The sequence below is a fragment of the Doryrhamphus excisus genome, chromosome 23 (genome assembly GCF_030265055.1).
Source record: "Doryrhamphus excisus isolate RoL2022-K1 chromosome 23, RoL_Dexc_1.0, whole genome shotgun sequence".
Lineage (NCBI taxonomy): Eukaryota > Metazoa > Chordata > Actinopteri > Syngnathiformes > Syngnathidae > Doryrhamphus > Doryrhamphus excisus.
In genome coordinates, this window is record NC_080488.1 from 8,453,737 (window position 1) to 8,475,769 (window position 22,033).

Genomic DNA, 22,033 nt, shown 5'->3' on the forward strand with positions numbered 1-22,033 from the left:
TATGATATAATTAGTTCCGTTAGTACGATACCCGGTTATTATGATGCCCTTTTCATCTCCCGCCAGCCAATTTGGTCTGCTTATATCGATACAAAAGCAGCTTGAATCAATCTTTGCTTAAGGATTTCAATACCAAAAAAGAACACGGCGAACGGCTGCTTCCAGTCAACTTTATTTTTCACACTTCCACCACCAGAGCGCAGCACACACACCGATTCCCGCACTTCCTGGTTCACAGGTCATGCTCAACCCGCCCCACATAGCTGGCCAAACACATGCCTGCAACAGAAGAACCAACTGACATAACATACACACCTATTCCAACGAAGACACAAGCGTACAAATACATGTATTTGATTGTGTTGTATTCAGATATCTTTTTATTCTATACACACGAGAGAAACCACGAACGCAGTTGGTTCTTCTGTTGCAGGCATGTGTTTGGCCAGCTATGTGGGGCGGGTTGAGCATGACCTGTGAACCAGGAAGTGCGGGAATCGGTGTGTGTGCTGCGCTCTGGTGGTGGAAGTGTGAAAAATAAAGTTGACTGGAAGCAGCCGTTCGCCGTGTTCTTTTTTGGTATTGAAATCCTTAAGCAAAGATTGATTTAAGCTGCTCGACATTGTTCTATACTATAGAACAATGTCGAGTGCATTATTGCCCACTTTTAATGCAGTTCGGCGCAGGATCGGATATATCGACAGTCCGGTTATATCGATATTTTTTCCGACTCCCGACAATATCGATATAACGAGACTTTACTGTACTACCATATACTATCGTCCCTATGGCCAGTCCACTTTACGACTGAAATCAGAATAAAAATATAGTTGATATTTGTCTCTCACCTCTTCTGGGAACACCATCCACTCTTAAATATATTCAAAATACTGTAAGGTATGTGGGATTATTTTGTCAATTTATGCAGAAACACCAAAGCAAACTCATCCAAGCATGTCTTGTTGAACATTGATTTAGTACCGGGAGACTTATCTTGCAACAGAAGAAGCTCCGCCTAAAAAATCTTCCCGTAAAGATAAATATATTGAGAGGACAATTAATTAAGATTCAACGGAAACTAAAAAGTTATATAGTTATGGTTCAATAGGTTGGTTCTACTTTAAAATGTTCTGTGTTCAATCTGTAGTAAGACACAGTACAGGTGGTCTTTGGTTTACAGTGTTCTGTGTTGTTGTTGTGTGGTTATGTACTGTAGGCATACCCATAAATCTCAGCCAAAACATCAGAAAACTTAACAGGACACATAACTGCCAGGTCGACGGTCCCCTGAAAGTGGTAGTAGTACTCAGGCAGTGTAGTGGCCTACTTGTATTTAGTATTTTATGTGTTCTGTGGACAGTGTCTTCATTAACTTTTATTAGGTTAAGTTAACTTTTAGGTGTAATTAATTTACAGATATATACGAGCAGAACTCATATATAACCAGAAGACCACCTGTACATATTTGAGGAAATATACAATATGATCAATCAGTCGTAAATATCTATGCTTACATAATTCCATGTGTGTTTCTGTGTTTTCTATGTCATGGACAACCTTCTTCTAGGTCTCTGTCGGGGCGTATTGTTGGTGGGGTGTGGTGGTTCTTCACCCTCATTATCATCTCCTCCTACACAGCCAACTTGGCTGCCTTCTTGACAGTGGAGAGGATGGTCTCACCTATAGAGAGCGCAGAAGATCTGGCCAAGCAGACAGAGATAGCCTATGGCACTCTGGACTCAGGTTCCACAAAAGAGTTTTTTAGGGTGAGTAGTGAGTTGCATGAATCACAAATCACCACCATTGCTTCGAGAATGCTAGGAGACCCGAGTTCGATTCCACCCTCGGTCATCTCTGTGTGGAGTTTGCATGTTTTCCCTGTGGATGTGTGGGTTTTCTGCAGGTACTAATTCCAAAAAAACATGCTAGGTTAATTGAATGTGAGTGTGAATGGTTGTTTGCCTATATGTGCTCTGAGGGTACACCCTGGACTGGTGGCCAGCCAATCACAGGGCACTTATGTATAGACAAACAACCATTCACACTCACATTCATACCTATGGACAATTTGGAGTCGCCCTATACAGTTAATCTCCTATGTAATTATTTTGATCTCCAGGGGTCAGCAACCTATGGCTCCAGAGTCGCATGTGGCTCTTCAGCCTCTTTGTTGTGGCTCCCTTCGCAATGCTCAAGTATATTCTTTAACATACGCATCTTTGTAATGAGTGGCGGAAGAGTGGTTAGCGCGCAGACCTCACAGCTAGGAGGACAAGGGTTCGATTCCACCCTCGGCCATCTCTGTGTGGAGTTTGCATGTTCTCCCCGTGGATGCGTGGGTTTTCTCCGTGTTCTCCAGTTTCCTTCCACATTCCAAAAACATGCTAGGTTAATTGCCGGCTCCAAATTGTCCATAGGTATGAATGTGAGTGTGAATGGTTGTTTGTCTATATGTGCTCTGTGATTGGCTGGCGACCAGTCCAGGGTGTACCCCGCCTTTTGCCTGAAGACAGCTGGGATAAGCTCCAGAAAATGAATGAATGCATGCAACATCATGCACGGTGAGGTCATGGATGAAGTTCTCTTTCAATGTGTAGCTTACGTAGCAGAATTCTTGACCTGCACTAGATTCTGGAGTTGTGTTGACAGAAACGCAGATCTCGAACCCTTTTGACATGAATGTGAAATTTATGTATGCGGCAGTGCTGCAGTGTGCAACCTTGAGGCACCGGGGGCTGTCAGCAGAAAGTGTGATAACAACATGGAAGAGACTCTGAGGTGATAAAAAAAAAATGGGAGGCTAATCAAAGCGCCCACATCAGACTCAAAACTCAGAGGGGTCAGCTCATGAAATATAATTAGTTAGCTTGCCATGGCTGGCAAATTGGACATGATGAAGAAGAGGCCTATAGGTTAAGCTGAGCTGTCTGAAGAAGCCTTCAAATGGAATCCACTAAAAGTAGACTACATGCTTATTCAGGAAAAGGTTTTAACAGACCTTCATATTTTGATGTGACATTTTATGTAGCAGCTGTTGACATAGCAACATTAGTTCTGCCGTCTTTTGAATTGGGTGCCCTGAAAGGAATAACGAATAATATAAGTGTAAATTATTTTTCCCCACTAAAAAGAAACACTAAAAAGACAGTTGAAAAAGGAGGTTTCTTATAAAAAGACATGCCCAATGAAAACATGCACAGGGCGGGAATGTGTCTCTTTTCACCGTTGAACACATAAAAACGACTGCTCTTTTCATCAAAGCTGCCGCATATGTGACTGTATAGTGTATTTTTACGTATCTAAACGATGGTGGATGCCAATTATAGATTACTCTGTAGGTTCCCCAACCTGACAATGGAGACACATCAGGTCTGTTCAGTGGTCACCAACTGATGGTTCTCCTGGCTTCTGTAGAATAATGTCCTACATACACCCCAACGTTCAAACAGAAAATGACATGTGTGAACTGCTATTCTGAGTGGCTTTTAATTAAAGCTGCAGAGGGTTGACAAGAAAAAAAAAAAATACACTCCATCTTAATGAGATCCATACGGCATCAGCCAGCTGGAAACATCAGCGTCTCAAAATAATCATATGTTGCCAAGCTTGTGACATCCGTAGCTTGAATTTTTGATGATTGCACCAGTCATGTAAGTCACCATATTCAGAGAAGTTCAGACATGCTGGTATATATATTGTGCTCGATCAAATAGATGTAAAGAGATTTACTATTGCGGTTGTCGTCTTGCCTGTGAAGCCACTATTCATAATGCCGCCTACAGAGAACATACTAACTCCTTATTTCTAAAATCACAAATACTTAAACTTGCTGATATAGTTAATTTCCAAACAGCGAAAATAATGCATAAGGATAAAAATAACCAATTACCTAAAAATGCCATCCAATACTTCTCTACAAGAGAGGAGAAATATGATCTCAGGGAAGAACTACATTTGAAACACTTATATGCTAGGACTACGTTAAAAAGCCATAGCATTTCAGTATGTGGAATCAAACTATGGAATGGATTGAGTAAGGAAATCAAACAATGCACAACGATGAGACAATTCAAGAAACAATACAAGCAGTTGATGTTTGCTAAATACAAGGATGAAGAGTCTTGAACCAGTCATGATGTGCTATATATATCACTATATTGACACTTACTATGGTACCCATTATGTCATTGAATGGTCATATCACCTTGTACTTTGGTACGAGGTGCATTATTAATTAAATTATACATTATTAAATTAATTAATTATACATTAAAAAATGTAAAAAAAAATTAAAAATTTTAAAAATTAAATTTTTTTTAAAACCTTAAACTATATTAGGAAAGCAGGAAGTGAACAAATGTAACAGTTACTGATTGTAAAAGTGGTACCCATTATGTCATTGTAGGGACATATCACCTCGTGCTTTGGTACAAGGTGCATAATTAAAAAAAAAAAAAACAACTTAAACTGTATTATGGAAAGCAGGAAGTGAACAAATGTAACAGTTACTGATTGTAAAAGTACCAGATGGAGGGGTAGGATTTAATAAGCTTTGCTTCTTCCTACTCCTTTTGGACATGTGGAACTGTGAACTGATTATGTGGTGCATTCAATTGTAATCTGATGCATATTCAAATGAAATTACTATTACTATTAAAATTACTATTTCGGCCCAGTGCTCGAGTTGATCCTCCCAGCCAAATAACGCTAACAAGGACGGACGCTCTCTGAGATGGATGATGTCCCCACCAGGGGGATGAGTGGCTCCAGAAGTTTATAGTATGTGGCTACTCGGCTTCCCCAACAGGTTCAGGATCATGTCGTCATTGTGTCCCTTTAGACCAGGGGTTGGGAACCTTTTTGGCTACGAGAGCCATGAAGGCCAAATATTTTAAAATGTGTATCTGTGAGAGCCATATACATTTTTTTAAACATTGAATGCAATAAAATGTGTGCATTTTTATGTAAGACCAACAGTTTTAGATATAATGGGCTCTAATTACGTAGACCAGGCACACTACCCCACACCAATGGGTTGTGGCCAGCACACTTTTGTGAGCAGCGCAGTGTCTAATAATAAATCAAATACTTGCTGCCATTAGTGCAACTTCTGCTGCTGCATAGTTTTGCACCGTACTCCGTACACATATTTCATTCTTTTGGCCATCTTCGTCAGAAGGCTTGGTTCTGCAGCTTTAGCTAGGTGACTATTTGACTAAAGGAGGAAAGTTTATATTTACATGTTGACATCTCAATGACCGAGGTAGACTACCGCATTACCCAGTAATAATCAAGTTTTGGTGTTTGACCTGGAAAATATCATCAGGAAAGATGGATATGGTTGGCCGTATTGCAGTAGAAAAGAGATGGACGGATTAAAATGCATAAGAAAGTTGTTGATTATTAACAGTCATTTCTGTGATGTTTACTTTAAAATGTTAGCAAAAATACATTTTTATTGAAGAAACGCTTGAGAGCCAGATACAGTCATCAAAAGAGCCCTACCTGGCTCCCGAGCCATAGGTTCCCTACCTCTGCTTTAGACCTTAGACCCTTACATCAATTGTGTGCTATCGGGTTGATCGCAAAGGTAGTGCAAGATGCATAGTATATCCATAACAAAAGTTATACGTTCACTTGCCGTAGCTAGTTATGTAGAATTGGATGACTTTGCTTTGCATCTTGAACTCGATTATAATAATTTGTGTTTTCTATACTTATTTTATGATTAATCAAAAAATGGTTAGTATGACGGCCTATAACAATAACGTGTCACATATAATTATAAGACGAGCCATTTTGTACGCTAACCTGAAAAATTTGGGGTAATGTTAACCAAAAAATATGTTAACCGGGGCGTATGCTAACCGAGGTTTTATTGTTTTTTCTTGTTTAATGGGCCATATGTGTGGCTTTGTTGAAGTTTCAATTTAGGGCAGACTGTTTTGTTTCGTATCGTGATAATAAACTGAGGATACGCCATGACCCCTACCCAAACTATGCCACTGTTACTTGTGTCACTTTCAGTGGCGTTTAAATGCACCCTTATGAGTCCATCAAAAGGCTTGACTCTGTTGTTTTGGAAACCATATCAATGGGAAAGATGCAGCCTAATAGTGGCTTCAATAATAAATTGGCTGTTTAATTACATGAAAAAAAAATAGTGTGAGACCGTGAAAGACCCTTCATGCACCTCATTTACCAGCGTAACAATGAAACAAGGACAATGACGCATAGGAATGAGACCGCAGCTTTGTTTGCCCCTCAGATAATTTCACATTTAAGTCTTGAGGGCAAACATCATGCATTTTACTGATGTGCAGGTGTGATGAAGATGGAACAACAGCTTGTGCGCAACCACTGAGGCATTTTTTTTTTTGCTCGGCATAAAAATCAATTTCACGTTTCAGCTATTGTGACGCACACATTAGAGCTTCTGCATGGTCCAACACGAGGTTTAATGACTAGATTTTCAGAGCAGACCTGCTTCTGGCCAGAGATTCATGAAGAGAAGACGATTTATTCCAGGAATCCTGAGGGCTGCACTGCAATCACATCGATGCTTTGTAACAACTCCCATAGCTCTTGTCACGATGTGTTTCAGTGGAATATTGACTGATGGAGCTTCTATAAAGATTACAGCTTGTTTGCATATATGAGCGAGCTATCAGATGTAATGATAGACTGCTGTGAGATCGCCGTAGCCTTTTTTTTTTTTTTTTCCTAAGAGAGCCTCGCTTCTGGGGCCAACTTCAAAGATCTGTCAGTTGGCATTCAGTACATAGCATGACATAAGTTCACCCCTGGAGTATTAACTTTTATTTCTTGGGACAAAGGTAGTCCACAGAGAATATTGAATGGAGACTGCGGTATCACCGCAAAACGCTGCGAATGTTACGGTAAACATAATACAGAGTGAAGAAAGGCCGACACTGTATGAGCAAAATAAGCAGTAGAGAATAAAAGGCTGAGTCCATAATGAAAGTATGCAAGCGTGCCAAGGGAAGAATAAAACAGGCACTAGTCCAAAGCAGTCCAAAGAGTAGTTGGAAGAGTACTGGGAGAGATTTGTAAGTTGGAATCAATACAGATTAAGTGGTTATTTAGAGTGGAGAGAGCAATTACTTTTTTTGGACTCTGCACTTAAATAACTTTTCCACTTTTACATCCCGTCTACTGGGACGTTTAAGGCCAGCAAAACATTCAAACAATGATCTCTCTGAGTGAAAATGACAATTGTAAACAACAGTTTTTGTATGATTTGGTATTTGTTGAATATTTTCACCACCTAGTCAGATGAAAACCAGTTTGACGCCCCTGCACTAAATTGTCCGTAGTTGTTAATGTCTATACAGTTAATTTATTCATTCATTTTCTGCTTTTTCCTCACGAGGGTCACAGGGGGTGCTGGAGCCTATCCCAGCTGTCTTCGACTGGTGGCCAGCCAATCACAGGGCACATATAGACAAACAACCATTCACACTCACATTCATACCTATGGACAATTTGGAGTCGCCCTATACAGTTAATCTCCTATGTAATTATTTTAATCTCCAGGGGTCAGCAACCTATGGCTCCAGAGCCGCATGTGGCTCTTCAGGCTCTTTCTTGTGGCTCCCTCCGCAATGCTCAAGTATTTTCTTTAACATACGCATCTTTGTAAAGAGTGGTTAGCGCACAGACCTCACAGCTAGGAGGACAAGGGTTCGATTCCACCCTCGGTCACCTCTGTGTGGAGTTTGTATGTTCTCCCCTGTGCATGCCCATTCCAAAAACATGCTAGGTTAATTGGTGACTCCAAATTGTCCATAGGTATGAATGTGAGTGTGAATGGTTGTTTGTCTATATGTGCCCTGTGATTGGCTGGCGACCGGTCCAGGGTGTACCCCGCCTCTTGCAGTAGAAAATGAATGAATGAATGAACTACTTTGATACCCCAAATTTCACTCCAAATCTGGCAGTCAATCTTTAGTGAGAAAGGGGGTAAAATGGCTCTTTTCATAGTAAAGGTTGCCGACCCCTGGTATATACAGTGGTGTGTGTTTGCCCCCTTCCTGATTTAAACAAAAAAAATTTTTTCACTTTTTTCATTTAAAAAATGCATTTGCAGTTGTGTTGTCATTATCTCATATTTAAATTTGTCAGATAATCTGAAATATTTAAGTGTGAAAAACATAGAATTATTTATAAAACATAATTATACATACATTTTGAAGCGGATTTGTTCAATAGATGAAGGATGATAATACAGTATATGATCTGCAGTTAGCACATGAGCGAGAAACGAGAAGTCAATAATGAAACATCTGTTTTTTTTCCACTCGTTTTGATTCCCATTTAAACAACCCTGTTGAAACTTCGCTTGCTATGCAATCAGCCAATTTAGGTTTTGGTTGAGCCGCTTCCCAGGTCTGATATTGATGAATTGACTTCATAAAGCACTGAGACAGCACACTCTGTCGTTGGTAATCAATGCCCAGATCCATTCTTTTTCTCTTCATTTGAGGAGGCGTTTGGAGCTTTTCCGCAGCCAAATAGATGAGCTCGGGGTCTATGGGGAAATCGTCCTCTAAACTAGCGTCCTTTCGGCTTTGTGTGACACATGCAAATTCTATGCCTGTAACAAGATTGTCAACAAAAACATCACATTGAAGTCCAAGATCTCCTCCCATCTGTCATATTTGCATTAGACCCCAATATCCAATGTCCCGGACTTAAAGCATTTTCATCTGCACAGGGGAAGATTCATCATGCAGACTTTTTTCTAATTTGTGTTATGTCGCTGCCTCTTCTCATCCTCACCCATGGCCTGATGCTCTATGACAAATGCCTACAAACAAATAATATATTGCTGGAGCCAGTAAAGCACTTTCCTCAGGTCAAGGTTAATGTGTTTGTTTATTGATAGAGATGCATTAGAGATGAATATGCTCCTGTTAAGGGTTTTTTTTTCAGACACTGATGAGTCTGGTTTGTATGATGCACAGGGACAAAGCTGAATATGCACGCTGAATCCCTGAAGTTAGATTATATTGAACTTCATTACCTGAGATTTACACAACCGAATCTTTCCTTTGCTGGAGGAATCATTTTTTAACTAGAGTTAAACTGATGTTTACCATCAAGGTTGCTTTTATTTTGTCCTTGCCTTCCAGCCAACAGTAGACAAACATGAGGAGGGATATGTATCTATTGGAAAAATCAATCAGAGTGAATGACAAAGCTAAAAGAGGCTATAGATACTGAGTCGGAATGATCAGTAAAGTACGGTATTGTACTTACACATAAAATAATAATAAATAATAATGTGGAGAATAAATAGATTACATGAAATATGAACAACAATGTACAGCCTAAACCAGGGGTGGGCAAACTACGGCCCGGGGGCCACATCCGGCCCGCCAAGTGTTTGAATACGGCCCGTCCGTTCTTTCCAAAGTATTTCATTTAAACTCAACATACGAACTGGCATCATGGCTTGAGCCAACCTTTTGATGGTTTTATCAATTTTGTTATTTGATGTGGTCTGTTGTTTACAAAGTGCTCCTGAAAAAAGGGACACAAGCATAATGATAATAATAATAATAATAATAATAATAATAATAATAATAATAATAATAATAATAATAATAATAATAATAATAATAATAATAATAATAATAATAATAATAATAATAATAATAATAATACATTTAAAATAAAATATTTAAATAAAAATATTTAAATATTTTATATTTAAATATAAATATAAAATAATAAATAATAATAGCAGATTGCATGACACTTTTACAGATACAATAATACCAGGTGGACTCTTACGTGTAAAATATATAGTCTGCCCCCCCGTTTTGTTAAATCAATGTGGCCTGCGAGTCAAAAAGTTTGCCCACCCCTGGACTAAACAGTAATTTGTACAAATAATTTAAATAATTTAGAATAAATACATAAAACAATAATTTAACGTTTTGGTTGTGCGTGTGGGCAGGTAGAGGGGCTTATTTGGCATTGAGCCGTCTGATGGCCAGGTTGAAGTAGCTGTCAATAAATATGATGTGTGAAAATGACTAGTTGTTATTTTGCAGTTGGGACACTAAAGATAGATTCCGGCCACGGAATAGTGTGCTTGGATGCCTCGTCAGTAGGCTCGAAAGGAGGAGGGGAAGAGTTGTGCATCGTTCTGTGTGTCTTCTAAGAACAAAATAATCAAAATAACCCACAAACACATAATAAAGAAGACTAATGGATTCCGTGGCTGGAATCTATCTGTAGTGTCCCAACTGCAAAATAACCACTAGTCATTTTCACACATCATATTTATTGTTATTAATTCTAAATTATTTAAATTATTTGTAGAAATTACTGTTTACGCTGTACATTGTTGTTCATATTTATTCTCCACATTATTATTTATTATCACACGGGAGCCAGGCAAAGACATTTTGTTGGCAACTTCACTGCTGTGTTATTGTGCAATGACAACAAAGAGGAGTCTAAAAATGTGCAGTACAAATACAAAGTAGTTTGCCATTGCATTTATTAAAAACAATATTTCAAACTATTGTTTTGAGTTCCACTGTGTTGCTCTCTTGAAACTAATATAATCCAAACAATGTTGTATTAAAACAACTTAAATCTTTTTTTTCAGCTATTTGGTTCAGCCTCTGTTTTAGAGTGGAACCTCGGTTTTTGTTATAAGTTCATTCGAAAACCGTAAATCCAATTAAACCATTCTAGACAACCAAAAATATGAACACAAAACACATTTTATTGGAAGTAATTGTAATTTTACTCATAAAAAACTAAGCTAAATTTAGGTACAGATTCCTCGAACACTCAGAAATTGAAAAGGAGCTTGAAAGGAGGAAGGAAGGAGCCAGATACAGAGTTGTGCATCGTTATGTGTGTGTCTAAGAACAAAATAATCCCCCACAAACACATAATAAAGACGACTAAAGGATTCCGTGGCCGGAATCTATCTGTAGTGTCCTAACTACAAAATAACCACTAGTCATTTTCACACGTCATATTTATTGATATGATGCACACAGCAAGGAACAACTTGTCGCTGTCTCTTTTTCACTGTGAGGCGTTCAGGTGCACTCGGAATTTTGAGTGTTGGGCACTAATTGTTTTTTATTTTTATTAGCGTATTGAGGAAACTCCATTTTGGAAACCACTGCATCATCTTTATATTTCATGTATTAAAAAGAAAGAAAATAAATAAATTTATTTTATCTTGTATTACAAGTTTTATTTAATTTAACTGTCAGGACAGTTTTTTAGTAAAGTGACCTAGTCATGTCATTATTGATTTTCCCATAACCATCCTTTCAGTTTCTTATGGACATTCCGCGGCTTTGGACTGAGGAACCGTAACACCCGGATGACATCTATTGATTTTGCTTATCTTTTCCCTGTTGTGAGATTAAATCTCTTAAATTGTGTAACATTTATGTGATTGATTATCCAAGTGACGAGACCTTGAGCAGACTATCAATGTTCCCAAAGGATAGATTCCGCTTGTAGGCTTTGTTTAGGTTGTGTGATTTTGGTTAGACAACATTTACTCGTTTGTGGGAGTATCTTGGACAGATGTCACTTCCAAACGTCCGTCAAACTATTCAGTCGCCAACCCTGTCAGTCTATTTTTGGCCTTCTAATACTGTTTACATACAGTTCGTTTAAATGTCTTAGTAATAATACTTTGCCATTGAGGAAACTTGCTTGTTACTGTTGTACCAGCAATTGTACAAAGTCTGAAACCCCTTATGCCAAAACAAATCCAGCACCATTGAATAATTTAATCGATGCTTATTATAGATAGTGCTCGACTCACCCAGATTTGCAGGCTCGCTAATCCTGACCCAAGGCGCCTGGAGAATGCTCGTGTGAGTTCTGTGATGGGGATGCGTGGTGTACGAGGAACTTGCCTTACTCCTCCTGCACATGGACAACATGGTAGCAGAATGTTAATGGTAATGGTTAATGGTTTTATTTCATTTGAACATGCATAAGATTACAATTGAATGCATCACATAATCAGTTCACAGTTCCACATGTCCAAAAGGAGTAGGAAGAAGCAAAGCTTATTAAATCCTACCCCTTCATCTGGTACTTTTACAATCAGTAACTGTTACATTTGTTCACTTCCTGCTTTCCATAATACAGTTTGTTTGTTTTTTTTAATAATGCACCTCGTACAGAAGTACAATGTGATATGATCATACAATGACATAATGGGTACCATAGTAAGTGTCAATATAGTGATATATATAGCACATATTTTTAGCCTGCATTATTTTAGCTGTTTGAAGATGAACTATATCAGCAAATGTAAGTATTTGTGATTTTAGAAATAAGGAGTTAGTATGTTCTCTGTAGGCGGCATTATGAATTATCCTTACTGACCTTTTTTGCAGTACATTTAGCGAGTGAAGATTGCTTTTATAGTTATTATCCCATATTTCCACACAATAAGTAAGATATGGTAGAACCAGAGAGCAATAAAGAGTGTGGAGTGATTTCTGATTGAGAACAAATTTTGCTTTGTTCAATATTGAAATATTTTTTGCCACCTTATGTTGTATATTTGTAATATGAGGTTTCCAGCTCATATTTTCATCCACTGTGAACCCCAGAAATGTATTTTCCTTCATCCTTTTAAATGTCTACACCGTCTATTTGCATTTGCTGATTTGCTGATTATTTTAGTTTTACTTAAGTTCAAGGACTATTATCATCAAAGCATCTTTTCAGTGTGACCATTTCTTCTCACCTTTCTAATGATTTCGTCTGTACTCCCTCCAGAACAAAAAGCAGTGGTATCATCTGCAAATAATACCAGCTTTAAGTGTTTTATGACTTTGGAGATATCATTGATGTACAAGTTAAACAGTTTTGGTCACAGGATTGACCCCTGGGGAACTTCGCATGTAATAAAAAATTCCATAAAAAACACATGTATTTATATGTTCAATTCATACATTCACCATGATGAAATGTGCATCCCTGTCAAGAGAAATGGAATTTGTAATTATTGTGCTTCATGATCTCACTAACTTCCAACAGGAGTCCATTTTGGGAAGTATTTGAAGATATCACACAGTGTTTTTCAATGGATGTCTTTAAGTACTTCTTAATACCACTCTCAATCAAGTGATCATTAAGCTCAAAATCCTACAAAATCCATTGAACACGTGATGGGCATTCATGGGATTCTGAACCGTCTCTTCTTTTGTGTTCCTCTCCGCACAGCGATCCAAAATAGCCGTGTACGAGAAGATGTGGTCGTACATGAAATCCGCTGAACCCTCAGTGTTTGTTAAGACCACACCCGATGGCGTGGCCCGGGTACGAAAATCAAAGGGCAAGTTCGCTTTTCTCCTCGAGTCCACCATGAACGAGTACATCGAGCAGCGGAAGCCGTGCGACACGATGAAAGTCGGCGGCAACCTCGACTCCAAAGGCTACGGTGTGGCGACGCCCAAAGGCTCAGCATTAAGGTGGGTGGAATAATATAACAATATCCTCCATGTTGTTATAGTATTCCACCTACCCTGATGTCCCCCTGTTGTCATTCTCTTCTCCTCCTCTTCTTGTTTTTTTATGGGCGCAGAGGTAACGGTAGTATACTTTTCAATGCACTTGAATACAAAGGGTTATTTTTTATTTTTTTTTGCTAAAAAATATTTTTATACATGTGTTAGAGCTGTTATTCGAAATCCTAATGATACGGTTAAAGCTAACAGTCATTTCATATGTATGTCTCTCTCTTCCCGCCCCCCCCCCCCCCACCCCGATCTCTCCGACCGTCCCGTGTGTCGTCCTACCTGACTGTTATGTTTTCACTTTTAATTTAACAGTTCACTGGTTTTTCAATTTAGCCTTTTAAAAAGCTGTGCCGTCACTTGTGACAAATGTTAATTGCATGACGTTTGTTGTTTGATGTTTGTTACTTCTCTTCTCAATGACGAGTGTCCCCATCCCGCACACTTCAGTTCTAAACTACGTAAACCCCTTCATGCCACCTTTTTTTCCGAGATTTAACAACTGTCTTTACCTTACCTTAAGTGAGCCTTTCTTATCTCTCCTTAAATTCTTAAACCGCAATTTGTCCTTTCCTTAAACCATTCTGAGTAACTGGTTCTGTACGTAAGCCCCTGCATTGATTGATTGATGGTGGTCGTCTTCTCCACCGTGAACCTATCATTATGATGCCTCGAAACACCCCATTCCTTTGCATTAGATTTCTCACGGACTTGTGCATTTTCTTACAAGTTATGTTTTATCGTTTCAAGAAATGCTGTTAACCTGGCAGTTTTAAAACTGAATGAGCAAGGCCTCTTGGACAAATTGAAAAACAAATGGTGGTACGACAAGGGAGAGTGCGGCAGCGGGGGAGGTGACTCCAAGGTCAGCCTCGATGTCACCGCAATCGGGTACTACAGTGCAGAGTAATCGGCAAGGCTGTTAGAGCAACCCAACCAGAACCGAACCAAATGTCCGTCCTGTGAACAACCTGCTGTTGCCCTTACAGGCGCAGCACTAAATTGACTGATAGTCCGACACTTTAACGCTTCAGCTCAAAAAACAAAAGGAGCCCTGCTTAGCAAACAGGAGATGAGTGACATCAAGTGCACGTCAATCAGAATAGGAGGTGAAGATACTGCCCTGCAGTTGTGGAAGTTTGAGCTGTTTTTAGTCATTCTTAAACATCTGTAGGGCACTTCATTCCGCTTTTAGGATTAAGATAAACTTTTCGCAATCTTATAAGCATTAAATATTTTTAGGTGTCTGATGCTTTTGAATGAATTGAACCTGCAGCTGCAGCAGTTAAATCAGTCGTCAAAATGGCTCCATAGAGGCCGTTGGAAAGCAAGGGGAACAGCGGCGTCTTGAGGGGACTAAGCATTGCACATTGCAACGTGAGAAGTCTAATTAACATTAAAAGGCTTGTGATTTGTTTTTAATGGATCATGTGATAAAACACACTGGGTTCGATTCCACTATCGAGCTCGTTAATAACACAGCTTTTTGACCCTTTTGACGATCACAACCCTCCCCTCTTTTTCTATGGGTAAATGATGAATGATTTTCCCATTATGGAAGCTAATGGTGAGTGTTAAGCTCCCTCTCAACCATGACAAGTAAGTATAACATTAGTTGATGATGTGCTACTGTGGTATCGTGCCCCGTATTCGCCGAATTACATAAGACAGCTGCATTATAGTCTTTACATTACAGGTCAATGTAAAGATAAATGATGCTGTCACCTCAAATGGGATGATATAGGTCTGGTAATTGGTTAGATTATATGCAACCTGTAAGAGGCTGTGGACTACAGCTGTGTTATTATACCTTCAACGGTTACTTGTCGGGAATTGGCCTTGACCACAATTAAGAGTTAAGCGGCAGTGAATTCGTCTTAAAGACAGTCGTTATGCTATGCTATTCTGGACCGTGTAGAAGTCCGTGGAAAGTCAATGAGGATTTGTTGTCATGGTGCAGGCGCACATGCCTGATATGCTGCATGGGTGGCTGTGATTCTTAACACATGATAAAGGCAGTCTTGTTTTGAAGAAATACAAAAAATTAACTGATGAAACATTTTATATGTTAAATTCACCAATGATTTGGGCTGTTTTTTGTATATTTAATGTTTAAAATAGGCTGCACGGTGGAAGAGTGTTTAGCCACACAGCTAGGAGACACAAGTTCGATTCCACTCTCGGCATGTTCTCCCCGTGCATGTGTGGGTTTTCTCCGGGTACTCCGGTTTCCTCCCACATTCCAAAAACATGCTAGGTTAATTAGCGACTCCAAATTGTCCATAGGTATGAATGTGAGTGTGAATGGTTGTTTGAAAACGAAAATAAATATGAAAGCAGACTTACACTTCAGATACTTCAGTGGAACCTTGGTTTTCGTACGCTGCCGTGACCGTATGATTTTGTTTTTTTTGTCAAAAAGTTGTGCTAAAAGTTTTGATATTTAATATTTAATATTGCAATGAAGCGCGCAGACCTCACAGCTAGGAGACCAGGGTTCAATTCCACCCTCGGCCATCTCTGTATGGAGTTTGAATGTTCTCCCCGTGCATGCGTGGGTTTTCTCCGGGTACTCCGGTTTCCTCCCACATTCCAAAAACATGCTAGGTTAATTGGCGACTCCAAATTGTGCATAGGTATGAATGTGAGTGTGAATGGTTGTTTGAAAACAAATGAATGGATGTTTTAAATATGAAAGCAGACTTACACTTCAGATACTTCAGTGGAACCTTGGTTTTCGTACGCTGCCGTGACCGTGTGATTTTGTTTTTTTGTCAAAAAGTTGTGCTAAAAGTTTTGATATTTAATATTTAATATTGCATTGAAGCGCGCAGACCTCACAGCTAGGAGACCAGGGTTCAATTCCACCCTCGGCCATGTCTGTGTGTGTTCTCCCCGTGCATGCGTGGGTTTTTCTCCGGGTACTCCAGTTTCCTCCCATATTCCAAAAACATGCTAGGTTAATTAGCGACTGCAAATTGTCCATAGGTATGAATGTGAGTGTGAATGGTTGTTTGTCTATATGTGCCCTGTGATTGGCTGGCAACCAGTCCAGGGTGTACCCTCGCCTCTCGCCCGAAGACAGCTGGGATAGGCTCCAGCGCCCCCACGACTCTCGTGAGGATAAGCGGTAGAAAATGAATGAATTAATGTTTATATAATTTAGTTTTTTGTCAAAAAGTTGTGCTAAAAGTTTTGATAATTAATATTGAATATTGCATTGAACAAACTCGTCTGTTTTACATTCCGCAAAATCAAGTGTCCAAAGTCCGTTCATTTTTTCCACTCCACAAAGTGAAAAAAGGCAAAACAAGAATCACCGCATTTTTATGGTACAACCACACGTTTTGTGTATCCTCAAATTATCCTAGCTGATTCACCCATTGGCATTGTTTGCAGTGCATGCAAGCAAAACAAACAAAAAAAAATAAAGTGGTGTTCAGAGGTTACTTCTTGCAAATAATAGCACTCTGACAAAAGATGACAAAAAGGTCACTATATGATTAATGAAGGTATTTTTGCATAGTGAATCATGCATAGCAACTCCAGAAGGGCCGGAAATGAGCATAATGGGTCCCTGAGCAGCATCATAAAAGTCGGCAGAAAGCATAGATTAAATATCGTCCTCGTAAGGTTCCCTCTTGAGTCGCATTTTTTCAATATTTGCATTGGTAATGTTGCTGTGTTTTGTAGGCGCTTAGCTCATTAAGTATCTTTTTTAGCGCGACTGAGAGCATGCTCAGGAGCCATCATACCGTCGTTGGTGTTTTATAATACACAGGTATGTACTCCGTGTTTGTTTGCTGGCCTGTTTAACCTCTTCAGGAGTCATCGGAGAGACCCGATTAAGTGTTGCCCGAAGCGCTCTCTTCCAAACACTTCATTGCTTGCATCATGCTTACAGCTCATGCTTCCAATACACATAACACACACATACACACACACACACACTTCCTTGTCCTCCAGCACAACACAGTACAGCCTAGATTGAGTTTCAGACACAGAGCATGTTACAGGGTAATTGCATTGTTAATCAATGTCTCCATGAGGCAAAACGATGCTCGGGTCCTCACAAAGCGTTTCTCAGGATTGGCTTTGAGGCATACCGTGGCCTAATCTTCTCTCCGTGCATTATGCATTCGCATAGGTCCCCTCGGGGGACATTTATCCAGAAGAGAGTACTCATGTCACTCATAAATCGATGCAGTATTTTTGCTCGCTTTCATTTTGCTTTTTATGTTTCAGTAGGAGATAGAGCGGAACCACATGTGAGCTGAACTGAACTGTATGCATGAATGCAATCATTTGGTTGTACTGTATACATATACAAGTAGACACATACACCTCAACTATTAAATGAGAGCCAAGACAAGAGCTGTATTAAAAATCCACCCAACAGTTTGTTGGGTTTAGTAATTCTACTGCTTCGGTTTGCTTAGCTAAAGTATATTAGAAACCGCTTATTATTATGCTGTGCACTGTGCAGGCGCACATCCCTGAGATGTTGATGTCACACAACGCTGCATGGGTGGCTGCAATTCTTAACACATGATAAAGGCATCGAGTCTTTGACTTTGTGGGGAAAGACACCTTTCATTCTTGTTTTGAAGAAATACAAAACATTTATATGTTAAATTCACCAATTATTTCGGCTGTTTTTTTGTATATTTAATGTTTAAAATAGGCTGCACGGTGGTGGAGTGTTTAGCCACACAGCTTGGAGACACGAGTTCGATTCCACCCGCGGCCATCTCTGTGTGCATGTTCTCCCCATGCATGCGTGGGACTCCGGCTTCCTCCCACATTCCAAAAACATGCTAGGTTAATTGGCGACTCCAAATTGTCCATAGGTATGAATGTGAGTGTGAATGGTTGTTTGAAAACGAATGAATGGATGTTTTAAATATGAAAGCAGACTTACACTTCAGATACTTCAGTGGAACCTTGGTTTTCGTACGCTGCCGTGACCGTATGATTTTGTTTTTTTGTCAAAAAGTCGTGCAAAATTTTTTATATTTAATATTTAATATTGCATTGAAGCGCACAGACCTCACAGCTAGGAGACCAGGGTTCAATTCCACCCTCGGCCATCTCTGTGTGGAGTTTTGCATGTTCTCCCCTGTGCACTTTTATGCAGTGCAGTCACTGCTGCAAACTCAACATAACACTAACACTAACATTATAATAGATATAATAATTATAAAAATTATATTAATAATAGCTATACATACTTTGTATAACCAGGTACAGATTAGATTGTTATAAGTTTGGCTAAAATATGGGGCATCTTCCATGACTGTGACTATGCTTAATGGTTCTCTTCAGTTAACCACCAAGTCTCTTAGTCACTGGGTGCATGGTTTTAAGACCACAAAATGGAAGTACGTGCATTTGAAGTATCATAAGGAGTCGGGATCCGATGCATCAGCCTCCGATAAGTGATACCCGTATCAGCAAATGCCGATAAAAGCCTTAAATGCAGTTAGTTTGGAGCTCATTTTTGTCCCACGGGCAAGTGGCCATTATGTGCATCAAGTGTCAATTATTGGTGGGTCCTTAGGAATCGTTGAATTTGCGACACTGGCCAATCGCATTCATCATGAATATAAATAGGATAATGTATAGTTAATCCATGTGATTGGTATCGGCTGATCTCACTCATGGATCATCGGTATCGGAATCGACAGCATTAAACCTTAATAAGAGCATCCCTAATAAGTAGTCATAATAATTTACTGGCTACTGCTGTTTACAATAAACTCATCAATTGTATCAACTGACATGAATAAATAAATACATAAAACAATAGGCCTACAAATGATTAAATAATAGTATTCATTTAATAAAATGTGTTTTTTTTTAAATAATGGCTTTTAAAATTTCCGAAAATCTATTTTGGTAAATAAAAAAATTATTAAAATTATTAGTATTTATGTAAGTTTGCTTTGTTCTTCTTAGGGGTTTAATTCAAATTAATAAGATTTATTACCGTATATTTTTTAAATGCTAACTTTTAGAGCTAGCTCTTGTACTGGATCTCATTCAATTGTGGAAGTGGTCATGATTATGTGGCTAGTGGGTATTTAAAGGGACCCTAACTTGTGCATCGACAGTCGAATATGGTGGATTTGTTCTATGAATTTGCTTTATAACTATTATTATACTTCACAGGGGAAATATTTTTTGTATTACATGGATTCCACTACACACATACACGTTTATATATATAGAGTATATACAATAACTGGGTCCATAAGCAAGCAACTGTCCCGATTTGCAATATTTTCTTTTCCATAAGTGTAGTGCCATGCAGTTTGGCGGTGTAACCGGCCTGGTTGAGCCCGGTACTTGAGCCCACTGAATGGGAGTTTAGCTGTCCAGCTTAAAAAAATAAATTTAAAAAAATTAAAAAAATTAAAAAAAATTTAAAAAAAATTAAAAAACAAAAAAAAAATTAAATCCCCAAATTGCTCTGACATTGTGCACGGTGTCAAAATCAAAGTTTCCAATTATTTCTAATGTTTGTTAAGACAAAGCTCCTTTTGAACTGATTCTGTTAAACGCCGTCCGGAGACCCCTTCAAGTGCATCACCCCCAAATCAGACAATACAGACTTGCAGATCGTACTGTACGTACCTGCTCGTCACTCCTGTAGCAGCGTCTGCCGATTACTCCAAGCGATATGGGTAGGTCCTGGCTCTATAGGTTAGGGTTTATGAGGGTTGCTAGGTAGAATGCCTGCTCTATGTCATGTTGCCGTGGCCAGGAACCCTGCTTTATCGCTTTGTAAAGTATGTAAGTAGTAAAGAAGTTGAATAACATAAAATAACATAATATAATGTTATTTATGTTATTTCCCACGTGAAGAACTCCTGTAAACCTTGCAGTATTGAAACTCAGTGAACAAGGCATCTTAGACAAGCTGAAAAACAAATGGTGGTACGATAAGGGTGAATGTGGAACCAAGGACTCTGGAAGTAAGGTCAGTCGCTGCAGGTCTTTTGTACTGATTCCAAATTGCATTTTGACGTACTGTTCATATGCAAGACAAATCTCTTTTAACATCAGTAGTTTAGTGTTAATTTGCTGCACATAATTTAATTTTCTGATATTTCACATTTGGACCTGCCACTAACTGTAATGATGTTTGTGGCTAAATAAGGCACTCATTCCCGAAATTTTTAATTTTTTTTTTTTTTTTTTTTTTTTACAATGTAGCATTTTTCATACAGTATCAAATGTGACTCTGTAAGGATAATACAACGGGAAAAGTGCCTTACAATTTCAATTATATCACAGCAGTTGTTGACAAAATGCCACTTTATGCCCATCCTCACGTCATGACACATTGACCATTATGCTGCTGTTCCTATTTATCAAACTGTTAATGAAAATTTGATTTATTTGCGTTATTACTACTTTGCAAAAGCGCTGCGTCCATTACATTCTTTGGCCTCCTGTGGCGTGACGAAACCGACGCCACCTCTCCGCAAACAGTTCCAACGCCAACCCATGCGGTTTACACGCAGTCCATCCGAGGCTCTGTTTGCACACCACAAGAAGGTCAGGGATTGTAATGCACTCAATAATTAACCCTGTGAGATACAAATACAGATTACACAGAGATGTCCGGGGTTAAAGTGCAAATAGTAAAACTCTAATGAACAAATTTTTAATGAATATGTTTGGTAAGTAAACAGCAGCAAAATGGTTTGATTTGATCATCTTTTTTTTGACTGTACTGTATGACAATGTTGACATAAGAGTTATACGTACATGTCGCTAAGGAGACAGGGATGCTTAGAGCGACGCTGGCCAGCTTCCTAACATGTTCAAGAATAGTTCTAGACCAGGGGTGGGCAAACTTTTTGACTCGCGGGCCGCATTAATTTAACAAAATTGACGGGGGGGGGATTATGTAGTATTTTACACGTAACAGTCCATTTTTACACCTATATTTTTACATATATTTTACATGTAAAAGTGTCATGCAATCTGCTATATGTGCACTTTGAAATCATTTATTTGATGTAAAGTGTGTTATAAATGTATTATTATTATTATTATTGTTATTTTTATTAGAATTATTATTATTATTATTAGTTATAGTAATGTTATTATATTATTATTATTTTGTTAATAATAATAATATTACTACCATTATTATATTAATATTATTAACAACAATATTAATATAATAGTAGTATTATTATCATTATTGACAACAACATTATTATTATTTTTATTTGTATTACTATTATTGTGCTTGTGCTCCTTTTTCCAGGAGTATTTTGTAATATTACTACCATTATTATATTAATATTATCAACAACAATATTAATATAATAGTATTATTATTATTATTATATTATTATTATTATTATTATTATTATTATTGTGCTTGTGCTCCTTTTTCCAGGAGCATTTTGTAAACAACAGACCACATCAAATAACTAATAAATTGATAAAGCAGCTACCTCAACCAT

The 22,033-nt window shown here is 38.5% G+C and overlaps 1 protein-coding gene across 6 annotated transcripts in view; it reads left to right on the plus strand.

Annotated features, from left to right (window-relative positions):
- Nucleotides 1-22,033, plus strand: part of LOC131110555 (glutamate receptor 3-like) — a 129,347-nt gene that overhangs the window by 101,769 nt on the left and 5,545 nt on the right. The window contains exons 12-14 of one of the 6 annotated variants that reach the window (XR_009120911.1): nt 1,568-1,766; nt 13,255-13,502; nt 13,616-14,412. Coding sequence is in view for 4 of the 6 variants with exons in the window: in XM_058063769.1 (XP_057919752.1) it covers nt 1,568-1,766; nt 13,255-13,502; nt 14,298-14,412 (562 nt within the window). In the remaining 2 variants the exon portion in view is untranslated. Of the gene's footprint in view, nt 1-1,567; nt 1,767-13,254; nt 13,503-13,615; nt 20,530-22,033 lie in introns of those variants that run through there. The other 5 variants (XR_009120910.1, XM_058063769.1, XM_058063770.1 and 2 more) reach the window with 5 other exon arrangements.